General features: G+C 58.1%; 1 protein-coding gene across 1 annotated transcript; it reads right to left on the reverse strand.

Moving 5' to 3' along the window:
- Positions 1 to 4,008: 4,008 nt before the first annotated feature.
- SMO (smoothened, frizzled class receptor) lies at positions 4,009 to 11,431 on the reverse strand. The gene is given in 13 exon segments (XM_052788872.1): positions 4,009 to 5,731; positions 5,889 to 6,023; positions 6,116 to 6,264; positions 6,627 to 6,812; positions 7,009 to 7,117; positions 7,332 to 7,424; positions 7,508 to 7,631; positions 7,736 to 7,955; positions 8,148 to 8,281; positions 8,283 to 8,321; positions 8,402 to 8,611; positions 8,809 to 9,014; positions 11,051 to 11,431. Coding segments are annotated over 13 exon segments (2,400 nt in total). The 5' UTR covers positions 11,319 to 11,431; the 3' UTR covers positions 4,009 to 5,204.
- Positions 11,432 to 13,340: the final 1,909 nt, after the last annotated feature.

The raw sequence follows: 13,340 nt of genomic DNA on the forward strand, positions 1-13,340 counted from the left end.
GTTCGGGCTGGCTCCTTCCCCGTGCTGCGCGTGTGGAAGACGGCAAGAGGGACAGGAGACGGGCAGCGAGGCAGGGCTGCCTTTGCCTGAAAGTAGATGTTGGGCACCTTCAGAGAAAGCAGCCTCGGAAAGGCGAGAGCCTTTCCCTTGAGAGCCGTGGCTGCACGTAGATCTGCACGGGCAATAGCCTGGTTTCTCGTACCAATGATGACCACGAACAACAAAATTAAGCCAGAAAAGGAGTAAAATAGCTGCGGTCTCTCCCAGAGCTGTAAGGACAGGCTCAGCTGTGGTCACCAGCCTGTTTCGCCTGTGCCTGACCTGCTGGCGTGGAAATACCTCTTTCCCGGACAGGCTGGGGACGAGCATGCCATGCGTGGTGGAACCAAGCTGGACCCAGTCCACCACACAACAGCCGCAGTGCTACTGGCAGGGCCCGGCGTGCAGGATCCTGCTTTGAAGGGACTACGTGGCGTGGAGCAGAGGCAGGGCACAGGCAGATGCCTGCGCTGCCTGGGAACCAGCATACATAAACCCCCAAATGGAGCGTATCATAGCCCAAAGGTGAGGGAAGAGCGAGATTAGACACCGATGTCAGACATTTTGTAGTCGTCTCTGTCCTCTTTGCTCCCTGGCATGTGATAATCAGAGAGGGAAGGGTGGAGGAAAACCTAGGCAGACACGGGTGTGCTCTGGTGCAGACACCCATGCTTTGATCTTGCACAAACAAAGAAAACCCGGGTTTTCCTCCACCACAGCAGCTGCAAAATGGAGCGTGGCCGAGCCGTTCGGCTCGTGAATTGCCATATTGCCCTGAAATCCTCCATCTGACTACACCACACCGTGGGGAACGGCTGGCATCGTGCGGTGATGCCGGCCGCCTGCCTGGGAGGAGACCGGGCCGGTTACTGCGTCAGCAGAGCCCCTATCACTTTCATGGTCTGGATTTGCCCATTCCTGTGATGTTCAGTCTTAAAAGCAGCGCTGGAAAATCAAGCCAGCAGCCGGGTGTGTGCTGAGGTTAGTGATGGAGGGCAGGACTGCTCGGCGTGGATCCTCTTCACCTCCCTGATCCCAATTAAAAGCAGCCGAGCCTCTGTTAACAGGGATGGTACGGGCTGCTGTACAGCCCCGCAGCATGCGGTGATCCAGGGGCAGAGCAGGGGAGCTTCACCCAGCACGGCTACACAGGCTGAGCCTTCCAGACATGAAGAAAAGATAAAAAAAAAAAAAGAGATTTATATGGAAGTTTTTCAATTCTTTAAGACTCTGATACCCTACTGTAAGCCGACAGACAGACACAGTAGTCATCTTGCCGAGATATATATAATCCCAAACTAGTTGATACCACCCTATAATATTAGATCTTCTAATTGTACCTCCTGTACAACACATATGATTTTTAAGATGATTCAGCCTACCCCTGCCTAATGGCATTTGGACATTTGATATGAGCAATCCGATTTTACTGCAGCTATTGATTTGTTCTGGCAAAGTCCCTGCGACCGGCCTGCGCTGTCGTAGTTTTCATTCATTTAATTACGGCAAAGGCAACCAGATGGCCAGATAGTGCCGACATTTGTCCCCGGGGGCGAGCGGTTAAGTGTATTCATAGCGAATATTTTCCAGATTCCTTGAAACCTCCCTGCCTTGCCCTGATGAACACTCTCAGGGGTGTTCGGGGAGAAGTGTGACCCTCCACATTTTTATCTCCTGCGCCTCCCAAAACCCACTTAAACGCAGAACAGCGGGATAGGGGCGCATGCATGTGTGGAATTCCTCTCCTTGTGCTCAGTTTTTACGAAATCTTTACAATCTTTACCTGCAAGTCTGCAGCCTTTCTGCTGAGCACAGCTGAGTACTCTGCTGGGGAGATGCCTGACAGACAGACACATGCATAGGCATGTAATCATATGAGCCTCGTTTCCTTAGGAAATGGGCTTAAAAGAATAACTGGAAGATATTAAAGCTGTTTCACAATGGGAGGGCAGGCAGAGGGAAGAGGAAGGGCTCTTTGCTCCTTTGTAATGTAAAGTGGAGCCTGAAATATTGCTCCTCACCGAAAGGGAAAAGAATAATAAATAAGAGGATGTTATTTACGTGTGACCATTTGAGCTCTTCCCTTTCTTTCCTGAGGATACTCGTTGTACAGCTGGGGAAATTAATTGGGTTTTGCCAGCCAAGGAGCTGAGCGGGTGACATCTGGGTCACTCAAGGGAGGAGATTTGTCCCTCGAGACCTTAAAACTAGCCAGTAACCTTCCCCGATGCTGAAGGAGTTAGAGGGAGAAGATGCTCTTGGGGAAAGGTTCAGGGGACGCGGCATGCGGAGAAGCAGCGGCCCGAACTCCAGCGTGAGGGTGCTGAGGATGGAGGGGACCCTTGTCCAGCCTTGTCCCTGTCCCTAATAAAACTGCCCCGGGGGAGAGATCTCCTCCGTCGGAGCTGGCTCGGCCACCCCGGGGGTCTCCGGTCCCTTCCCCTATCCCACGTCACGGGCGTTAGCGCTGCTGCGGGCAACCGCACGGCTTTCGCTGCTCACATTAGTGGTTTCCTGGCTGTGGTTTCCCGATGAGCGGCATCGGTCAGGGAAACCCACGGTGGCGGCTGGCAGCTGCTGCGCTACCCGTCCCCGTCCCAGGCCCGCGGCTAGAGGAAAATCCCCTGGAGCCGAAACAGTGGCAAAGGCACTGCCCTGCCTTCTTATTCTTAATTCTTACTCCCCTGTGGAACCTGATCCCGAGCAGCGTATGCTACAAGCACCCACGGTGCTAAGTGGGACCACCGGCCACTTTTGGGTGGGGATGGATGCTTGGTGCTCCCGGACCAGTGCCAGGGCAGGATGCTCCGGGCACAGCAGGCGTGAGAAGTTGGGCTGAATTTGTCGCGTGCCGGGCATTTCACCCCTTTTAACCAGGATGTTTTAATCATAACCCTGTTTAAATGGTGTTTTTGGGCGGTTGCTTCTCATTTTTCCCACTAGAGCAAAGAGCTGGTTCCATCTCCTGAGCACCTTTGCGAGGAAAACGTGGTGCTTCCCAAGATAAATGCTTTTTTCTTCCTTAAAAAAACCACTTCTTTGTCCCTGTGTGCCAAATCAAGGGGCCTTTTTTGGTGCCTGGGGGAAAACATAGGGGCTGTGGTGGGGTCAGGATGGCTCCTGTTGTTTCCAAAATTAAGTATTTTAGCTTTTTGTTCCAAAACAACATATCATTTAGGAACAGCTGCTTCAATGCATTTTTCTTTTAAAAAAAGAAACACACAAAAATAAAATGAAGAGAAAAAAAGAAGCCTACAAAAATAAAATTAATATAGATAAAGAGAAACATTCTGTTTCACCCCAGACAAACCAGCCTTTACTCCAGTTTCCCGCTGCCCACCTGCACCAGTGCAGAGCCCTGCGACGGCAGCGGAGTGGGGTTGGCCCATCCCGCTCACCAAAAACCATCGGAAAAATGCAATAATCACTGGCCAATTCCACTCAAATTTCAGAGGGGTGCTTGGTCTCCGGGATAACCGAGCATGCGGATGCCTTGCCCCCAAGTGAAATAAAAAAAAAAAAAGGACACTTTCTAAAAGCAGTGTTTTGTCCCCAAAAGCACCGTACGCACAGCCCATCGCCCGGTGCTGAGGGCAGCAGCGGGTGCCCCTGAACCCCACAGGACTCCACTCCAGCCGAGGCACCCAGCAGCACCCCAAAATTGGGGCCACCCAACTGTGGGTTTGGGGATATTTAAGCCCGTAGTGCCATCTGCTGGCAAAGGGCCCCCCCAACCCCCCCCACTTTGCTGCCAAAGCCCAGTGAATGTCCCCCCAAACAGACCCCATAGCACCCACAGACATTTCCAGCCCCTCACACCTGCCTTCCGCGGGCGAAACGGCTGGGATGGGGGTTTTTAAGCAGTTTGAAGCAGTTTTTAAAGCAGTTGGAGCCCTTTTAGGAGAAAGGACAAAACCCCACAACGTTTCCCCGCAGTCGATACCTCCCCAAAGAGCCCAGGGCAGACGCTGGCAATGGAAACTTGGCAAATTTAATACTGATACAGGAGGGTTTTCCTTTACACAGCAAAAATTAACCCGTGGAGGTCACCGGGATAGCAAGAAAGCCAGGAGCCTACCAGGATTTAATAAAAACACGTACAGGGATAATGGACAGATACAAAACACCAGCAGGGACTGGAGACCTCCTGCCTCGGAGCTCGGCCGGGTTCACTGTAACTTGGGGTTTTTTCTTAATAAAAATAACAAAAAGCTTTGCTCAGGGTGTTGGTGCACCTAGACAGCAAAGGCAACCATGGCTCGCCTTGCATGCCCTGGGATTATAAAGTTTCTTTTTTTCTTTTTGCATCGTGGCTCGGGGAGCACCCGTGCACCCCAATGCGGCTCCCCATCTCCCGTGGCCAGGGACTGCTGTCCCACCAACCCTCTGTTTTGGGTCTGGTTCAGCTCTCTGGGGAGCTGGAAGGCACTTTGGGACCCCTGAAGAAATAGGGGTGTACCCAGAAAAACGGGTGCACCCCAGGGATGCTGCTGCCGCCGAGGGAAGGGGAGGTCAGCTCATCCCGCTGTCAGCCGCAGCACCTGAGCGGAGGCCATGCCTGGCCATCACGTCTCGTGTATTATACAAAGATTAAAAAATTAAAAAAAAAAAACCGAAACCAAATCCTATTGGCACAAGTGTTTGTAAGCTCTACGTACCATCTAGCCGTGGTTGGGGGCAGAGGGCGAGCAAGGGGTGTCAGCGGGTCCCAGCACCCCGGGACGTGGGACAAAGCTCACCAAAATCTACCCTGACCTACGCTCGCCCGCTGCCTGGTACCGCTGTCCTGGGGGGGCCACCCACTCCCGTCCCTGTGGGTGGCAATGTCCCCCTTCTCCTTCAATCCCTGCAGGACCTGGGTGGGGTTTGTTCCACCGACACCCCATTTCTCTTCTCCCAGCAATGCCGGTGGCAGGGGGACACCCCAAAACCCTTCTGCCAGCGTCTTGCCAGGCTGGGATGTGCATCGAGTCTGTCTGGGCGACGTGGGGAGAAACGCCGTCCTCCGAGGGGAGAAATCAGCCGTGGCTGGGCCGGAGGGATGCTCGGGACCGGCCCCGGCAGGACGGGGTGGGCTTCGGTGTCCCCTCACAGGCTGCCCATGCTGGACGAGTCTTCGGGTCTCACCCCAGGTGTCCCTGTCCCCTTGCAACATCCCGCCAGGTTTAAAAGTCCGAATCAGCATCCAGCAGCTCCGCGTCCACCAGGTTGGTCCGAGAGTGGATGGGGGCCAAGCCGGCCCGTCGGCCCTGAGTCCTGGGCAGGGTGCCGGGGTCAGGGGGCCAGAGCGGACCCCCGTTGTGCTGCCGGCGCCCGCTGCTGGGGCCAGGGCTCTCCTCGTCCGGGGACCCGCTCTCGGGGCAGAAAGGGTTGCTGATGAGGTGGAAGACATTGGCTCTGCGGCGGCCGTCCCACGGCCCCCCAGCGAAGGCGGCTTCAGGCTGGCCGGGCGGGAGCCCCGGGAGGATGTCGGGGGCGAAGGCGACCAGGCAGGGCTGGGGGGGCAGCCGGGGCAGGCGAGGGACAGCGCTGGGGGCCAGGGGGGCTGCAGAACCCCCCAGGCAGTGCTCGGTGCCCGGGCACACCTCCTTCTTCTTCTTCCTCCGCTTCTTCTTGCGGCCGCTGCGCTTCTGCAGCTCGGGGGAGACGTCAGCCTCCACCACCCAGAGATTGGCCCTCTCCTCCGGCGGCACTGCAGGACACGGGATGGGTGAGAACGGCCGCATCCTGCCCTGCGTGCCCCTGCCAGCCCCAGCCCCCCCCCGGCTCTGCCTCCCTGCACATCCCCAACACCCCTCAGTCTGGCTTGTCCCCCCCAGAGATGCCCCACGCGGTCCCCAAGGACTTGCCAGGCGTCGCCACGGGTGTCACAGAGATGTCCTGGGGAAGAATAGCTCCTCTCCTGGCCACCATCTTGGTGACGTGCTGGGCCCATGCTGAGGACACGTCGGCCGACGGCTCGTTGATGTCGAACGCTAAACCGGCTGCAACGACAACAGGGCAGCCCAGTCAAGGCTGGGGGGACAGTGGGGACCCCGGGGTGCTGCTGAGGTGGCCACCTCCCATGGGCACGTACCCACGGGGCCGTCGTGCGAGACGGTGTGCATGCTGAAGGACAACTCCTGGCCCGGGTCACGCAGCAGCTCCTTGCGCTTGGAGAAGGCCTTCGCGATCATCTTGCTCTTCTTGATCCTCTTGGGCTGGTCGTCACTCTGCCCCGTCAGCCTGGGGACACGGTGGGTCAGAGCAGGGACACGGGGTAGCCCAGGCACAGGGGGCACACAACCCCAGGCATTGGAGCTGGGGGCATGGGGACCCTCCCCGTCTCCCTCTCCCACTCTGGACAGGGACACCCAGGGCTGCAGACTGCATTGGATGGGTCCCCCAGGGATGGAGGTGTCCCACAAACAGGACACGAGACACCTGCAAAGTGGGAAAGGCCACCCCATTCCCAAACCGCTGTTTGCTGCGAGCCCACAACTCCTTGAGCTGACAGACAAAAATCTGGGGATGACCTCCAACACCTCAGGATGTTGGAAGGGGCAGGAAGGGTCACACGAAGATGGGTGACATCCCCGGGGTCCCACCTGCACCAGGTGCGCTTCCAGATGAGCAGGGTGGCCTTGGTCCAGACCCAGGTGCTCATGGAGACCCCGGTGCCGAACATGGCGAAGAGGTTGATCTTCTCCACCAGCAGGCTCGGCCGGTTCTTGATCTCGCAGTCTGGGATGGGCTTGTTGGTCTGCGTGGCGATGGTCACGTTGGCCTCGCACCTGCGGGGACAGATGCAGAACGGTGGCCATAAGGAAGGGGACACCCAGCGACACCCCACAGCTCTGCAGAGTGGAGATATGGTGGCAACGCTGGTGGGGGACACGGGGCTCTCCTCTCTGCAATGTCCCCCACTAAACGCGAGGTGCTGGGATGCCACAAGCGTCCCACTCGCCCTCCCGTCCCCGTCCCACTCACAGGACATATTCCCGAAAGCTGCGCTCCCACTCCGCTTGGTTGAAGAAGTCATAGAAGTGGCAGCCAAAAGTGATGAAGACGAAGCCAAAGGCCAAGAAGCCGAAGATGCCTGGAAGAGAAGCGGAACATCCCTGGTTTAGCTGGACGCCAGCAACACCGGGACAAAGACGCTGCACCAGGGCCGTGCTGCTGTCACTACAGCTTTGTCCCCCACTGCAGCCACCCCTGGGAAGGTGGGATGGGGCTGTCTGGGTTCAGGGGACAAAACGTCCCCAATCCCACCCAAATTCCCAGGGAAATGGTGCCGATGGAGCCCTGCTTACCCAGCCGCAGCATGGTCTCGTTGATCTTGCTGGCCGCCTTCTCGCTCAGCAGCCCAGGGTGGTTGCTCTTGATGGAGAAGAGCGTCATGACGCCTGCGGTGGAGGGATGAGGTGGTCAGGGCAGGGGGGACACCCACAATGCCCCCGTCCCCGCACCGGGGTAAGCCCGCACCTACCCCGGATGAGGAAATAGCCCCCCACGATGAGGACAAGCCCGATGGGTGCCAGGACGAAGCCAGCCCGGTAGCGGTAGTTCTTGTACCCCACGAAGCAGATGCCGCTGACGGAGTCACCATCCACCTGGTAGAGATGGGGACGGGGGGTTTGGTTGGCCGCGGCCACCCCTCCCTACGCACATCACCCTGGCAGGGAACCGCCAGGACATGGGATCATGGTCCCGTTACCTGCGCCACAGCCAGGATGGCTACGGTGAGGACGAAGGGGATGGACCAGGTGATGAGGTGGAAGTAGGAGGTCTTGCCCAGCAGCGGCTGGTAGGTAGTGCCCAGTGCCTTGAAGGAGGTGTGCCAGGCGTAGGTCAGCATGACGAACCAGATGACACCCGACATCAGCGAGTAGTAGACGATGACGAAGATGATGACGCAGGAGAGTGTCTCATTGGAGCTACAGGGGGAGGCGAGACAGGAGGGTCACCAACCTCCATGAGGGGACACAGGGGAGGAAGGGCGTCTCTCCTACCCCATGGAGCATCCTCCATGCTCCCAAGAGGCCAGGAAACCCCAAGAGCCCTCCTTGGTCCTGGGGACACCTCTTGGCACGTGGCTGTGGTGGGATGGGGACAAAAGTAACACGTACGTGGGTTCCCCCAGCCGCATGGTGCCGTCGGCCCGGCACACGATCTCGTCGCGGGCGCCATCCATGAACTGCGCCAACCAGCCGATGCTGCCCACGAAGAAGCAGGCGTTGACGTAGAAGAGGATGACAGCGGGGGTAGCGGTTGGAGTTCCTCCAGTCGGCGACGAATGTGGCCTGACGGGGGGCGGAGAAAGGGACAGCTTGGTGCCCGGTCCCCTTTTGGGGACACCTCCCTGCGTCCCCCCACATCTCACCAGGGTGAAGAAGGTACAGAAGATGGTGACGGAGCTGAAGGCGGCGATGTAGACGTGCATCTCGCGGTGCTCCTTCTCAGTGAAGAGCGGATTCTGGCACTGGATGCCGCAACCCTCCACATCCTCGTACCAACTCTTGGGGTTGTCCGTCCGCACCAGCGGCGCCTCGCACTGCCCCGAGCTGTTGAACTTAATGTTCTGCACCTCATTCTGCCGGAGGAGAAGCGAGGCCGTGAGGAGGAGGAGGCACCCCCACGGCGAAGGCTGCGCTGCCGGGGTGGACATCAGTCCCCCGCGGAGGACTGGGGACAGCCAGCATTTCCCCGCTCCCGCTGCCCCGTGGGGATTTGGAGCCCGTGGCAGCGTGGTGGGGTCTCCCCTCCGTGTGTGCCCCCCCCTTCCCGTACCGGGCATCCCTCAGGGAAGCGGTCAGGCGTGCACTTGAGGAAGTCGGGCCAGCCGCGCTCGCGCTCCACGATGGTGCAGGGCGCACGGGTGGCCTGGCAGAGGGTCTGGCTGGGCAGCTCCACCTGGCCGTCCTCGCACTTGGGCATGTAGACGGCGCAGAGCAGGGGCTGGATGACGTCCCAGCAGCGCGGGGCGTTGCGAAGGCCTGCGGGGACAGCGCCGTCACACACACATACGCACACACACCCCCCCCAAACCCAGGCAGACCCACCTCGTGCTGTCCTCCCACCCTGCTGCCCCACGGGGACGTGGGGTGGGATGGGACGGGGCAGACCCCGGCTGCGGTGGTGGGGAGCACCGGCACTGTCCGCCCCGTCAACCCGGGACATGTAGCACCCGGACCACTCTATAGCACCTCTGGGGCGCCATGCCCGTCCCCAGGTGCTATACTGGTCCCCTGCCGTATGGGGCTCAGCCCCGGTCCCCTGCTATACTGCTGTCCCTCTATACTGTACCCAATCCCAGGTCCCCCACTATACTACACTGGTCCCTGCTCCCCTGCTTTACAGCTCTCTATACTGTACCCTATGCTATGTCCCCTGCTATACTGCTGCCCTGCTATACTGTACCTAGCCCTGTGCCCACCCCCAGTCCCCTTCCCCTCCATACTGTACCCAGGCCCCCTCTATACAGTACCGTCTCCCACTATACTGCTCCCCTCTATACGGCACCCATGCCTGGTCCCCTACTATACTTCCACCTCTCTATACTGTACCCACCCCCAGTCCCCTGCTACACTCTTCCCCTCTATACTGTACCCAACCCCAGGCCCCTGCTATACACTTTTCTGTACTGCACGCACCCCCAGGCCCCTGCTATACACTTTTCTATACTGTAGTCACCCCCTGTCCCCTGCTATACACTTTTCTATACCGCACCCACCCCTAGGCCCCTGCTATACACTTTTCTATACCGCATGCACCCCCTGTCCCCTGCTATACACTTTTCTATACCGCACCCACCCCTAGGCCCCTGCTATACACTTTTCTATACCGCATGCACCCCCAGGCCCCTGCTATGCACTTTTCTATACTGCACCCACCCCCAGGCCCCTGCTATACACTTTTCTATACTGCACTCACCCCCAGGCCCCTGCTATACACTTTTCTATACCGTACCCACCCCCTGTCCCCTGCTATAGACTTTTCTATACTGCACGCACCCCCAGGCCCCTGCTATGCACTTTTCTATACTGCACTCACCCCCAGGCTCTTGCTATACACTTTTCTATACCGTACCCACCCCCTGTCCCCTACTATACACTTTTCTATACCATACCCACCTCCTGTCCCCTGCTATAGACTTTTCTATACTGCACGCACCCCCAGGCCCCTGCTATACACTTTTCTATACCGTACCCACCCCCTGTCCCCTGCTATAGACTTTTCTATACTGCACGCACCCCCAGGCCCCTGCTATGCACTTTTCTATACTGCACCCACCTCCTGTCCCCTGCTATACACTTTTCTATACCGCATGCACCCCTCTCCTGTCCCCTGCTGTGCACTTTTCTATACTGCACTCACCCCCAGGCCCCTGCTATACACTTTTCTATACTGCACTCACCCCCAGGCTCTTGCTATACACTTTTCTATACCGTACCCACCCCCTGTCCCCTACTATACACTCTTCTATACCATACCCACCTCCTGTCCCCTGCTATAGACTTTTCTATACTGCACTCACCCCCAGGCCCCTGCTATACACTTTTCTATACTGTAGTCACCCCGTCCCCTGCTATACACTTTTCTATAGCATACCCACCTCCTGTCCCCTGCTATAGACTTTTCTATACTGCACGCACCTCCTGTCCCCTGCTATACACTTTTCTATACTGCACCCACCCCCTGTCCCCTGCTATACACTTTTCTATACTGTAGTCACCCCCTGTCCCCTGCTATACGCTTTTCTATACCGCATGCACCCCTCTCCTGTCCCCTGCTACGCACTTTTCTATACTGCACCCACCCCCTGTCCCCTGCTATACACTTTTCTATACCGTACCCACCGCCCGTCCCCCCGCTATACTGCTCCCCTCCACACTGCCCGCCCCCCCCCCCCGCTATACCGCTCCCCCCCCCCGTTACCCCAGCCCCCTCCATACTCTCCCCACCCCGCTATACCGCGGAGCCCCCCCGTTCCCCGTTCCCCGTTCCCCGTTCCCCGTTCCCCGTTCCGTACCGGACCAGAGCAGGAGCTTTCCGTGAGCCTCCTCCTGCGAGTCGGAGTCGGCGGCCAGCAGCGTGGAAGTGGCGGCGTAGGGCAACGCCGAGCCCAGGCAGGCAGCGTAACGGAGCCGTTCGCAGGGCGCGGGGCGGCGGCAGCGCTCGGGAACGGCCGAGGCGTTGAGGAAAGGGGCGGCGGCGGGGCAGCCGCAACGGCGGCCGCCCAGGGCCAGCGCCATGCCCAGCGCCAGCGCCCACCGCCACCCGCCGCCCTCAGCCGCCATCCCGGCGCTAGGCGGGCGGCCCGCTCCCGGCCCCGGCCCCCGCCATGCCCCGACGCCCTTTGTTGAGCTCGCCGGGAGCGGAGCGGGGCCGCTCCTCCTCCTCCTCCTCCTCCTCGTCCTCCTCCCTCAGCGCGGCCCGGCCCGCCACGGCCCCGCGCCCCCCGCCGGGGCGGGCTGAGGAGAGGCGGCGCGGCCGGAGGAGAAGGGGGGGGGGCAGCCCGCTTTGGAGGGGAAAAGTGGCTTTTTTGTGAGGAAAAAGTTGCTTTTTTTTGGAGCGGGCAGGGAGGGGACGAGTTTTTGAGGAGGGAAGTGGGGGTTTGAGGAGGGAAAAGGGTTGATGTCCCGAGGGGGGGGCTGCTGGAGGGAGGGGGGTGGGGGAACGTTGGGTTTTGTGAGGGGAAAGTTGGTTTTAGGGAGGGAGAAGTGGCTTTGGGGAGGGGAAGATGTTGCTGTGGAAGGGGGAGGAGTCGCGTTTTTGGAGGAGAAGGTTTGGGTTTTTTCAGAGAGAGGTTGGGATTTGGTGGGGAGGGAGGAGAGGGATTTGAGGGGGGGGGGAGTCGGGGTTGAGGGGGGGAAAGTCGCTTTTTGAGGGAGAGAGGTCGGGTTTGGGGAGGGTAAAAGTTGTTTGGGGGAGCAAAAAGTTACTTTGGGGGGGCAAAGTTGCTTTTGGGGCAGAGAAGTCCCTTTTTTTGGAGGAGGAAAGTGGCGGTTTAGGGAGATAAGTCATTTTTAGAGGAGGAGAGTTGGATTGGGGGTGGGGAGCCACTTTTTTTCAGGTGGGAAGTTACTTTTGGGGAAGGCAAAGTCGCTTTTCAGAGGAGAAAAGTTGTCTTTGGGAAAGAGAAGCCACTTTGGGGGGAGAAAAGACACTTTGGGGGGACAAGAGTTGCTTCTGGGGGACAAAAGGCACTCTATTGGGAGAGAGAAGTTTCTTTTTTAGGCAAAAAGTCACTTGGGGGGGTACTTTTGGGGGAGGAAATGTCACTTTTTTGAGGAGAAAAGTTGCCTTTGGGGAAGAGAAGCCACTTTCGGGGGGAGAAAAGCTGGGTTTGGGGGGCAGAAAAGTTTGGGAGGACAAAAGGCACTTTATTGGGAGAGAAAAGTTTCTTCGTGGGGATAAAGGTCACTTTTTTGCGGGGAAAGTTACTTTTAGGGGAAAAGAAGTCACTTTTTGGGACAAGAGTCCCTTTTAGGGGGGAGAAAAGTTGCTTTTTAGGGAGAAAAGTTACTTTTTTGAGGGGAAGGTTACTTTTGAGGGAGGAAAAACCACTTTGGGGCCACAAAAGCCACTTCTGGGGGGAGAAAAGTTGCTTTTTGGGGACAAAAGTCCCTTTTGGGGGGGGAGAAAAGTTGCTTTTTGGGGACAAAAGTCCCTTTTGGGGGAAAAATGTCACTTGATGGGAAGGTCACTTTTGGGGGACAAAAGTCAGTTTGCGGGGGGGGAAGAAGCCACTCTTTCGGAGAGCAGCTACTGTTTGGAGAGAACTTGTTTTTGGGGGAGAAGTAGCTCTTTGGAGGAGAAGTTTTGGGGAGAAAACTAACTTGGGGGGGTATTCTTCAGGGAAGTGATCTCTTGGGTGACAAGCCACATTTTTGGCAGGGGGGTGAGGTGGCTTTTGGGGGGAAGAGAAACTGCTTTTTGGGGGAGAGAAGTTGCTTGGGGGGGGACGACGACAACTTTTTCAGAAGTTGCTCTCTTGGTGTGAGAAATCTCTTTTTTTTGGTGGGGAACGTCACTCTTTGGGGCACAGGGGGGACAGTTTTGGGGTAGTTTTCCTGGAGCACCTGGCCGGGGGATGCCGGAGGGGAGCGGGGGCAGCCAGGAGCTGGCCCTTGGCTGACGCTGGGGCAGGATGGGGCCAGTACGGCCACCTCGGTCCCCGAGAGCCCTCTGCCACCCTGGCCAAAAGTCACGGGGGGGACACACGACACAAAATCAGCGCAGGGAGGTGGCAGAGGGGCACAGACCCGCTGGCGGGGCCGAGCCCCGGCCTGCCTCGGTGCCTCCCGGCCGTACACAAA

Source organism: Harpia harpyja, chromosome 6 (assembly GCF_026419915.1).
Source record: "Harpia harpyja isolate bHarHar1 chromosome 6, bHarHar1 primary haplotype, whole genome shotgun sequence".
In the NCBI taxonomy this organism is placed as follows: Eukaryota; Metazoa; Chordata; class Aves; order Accipitriformes; family Accipitridae; genus Harpia; species Harpia harpyja.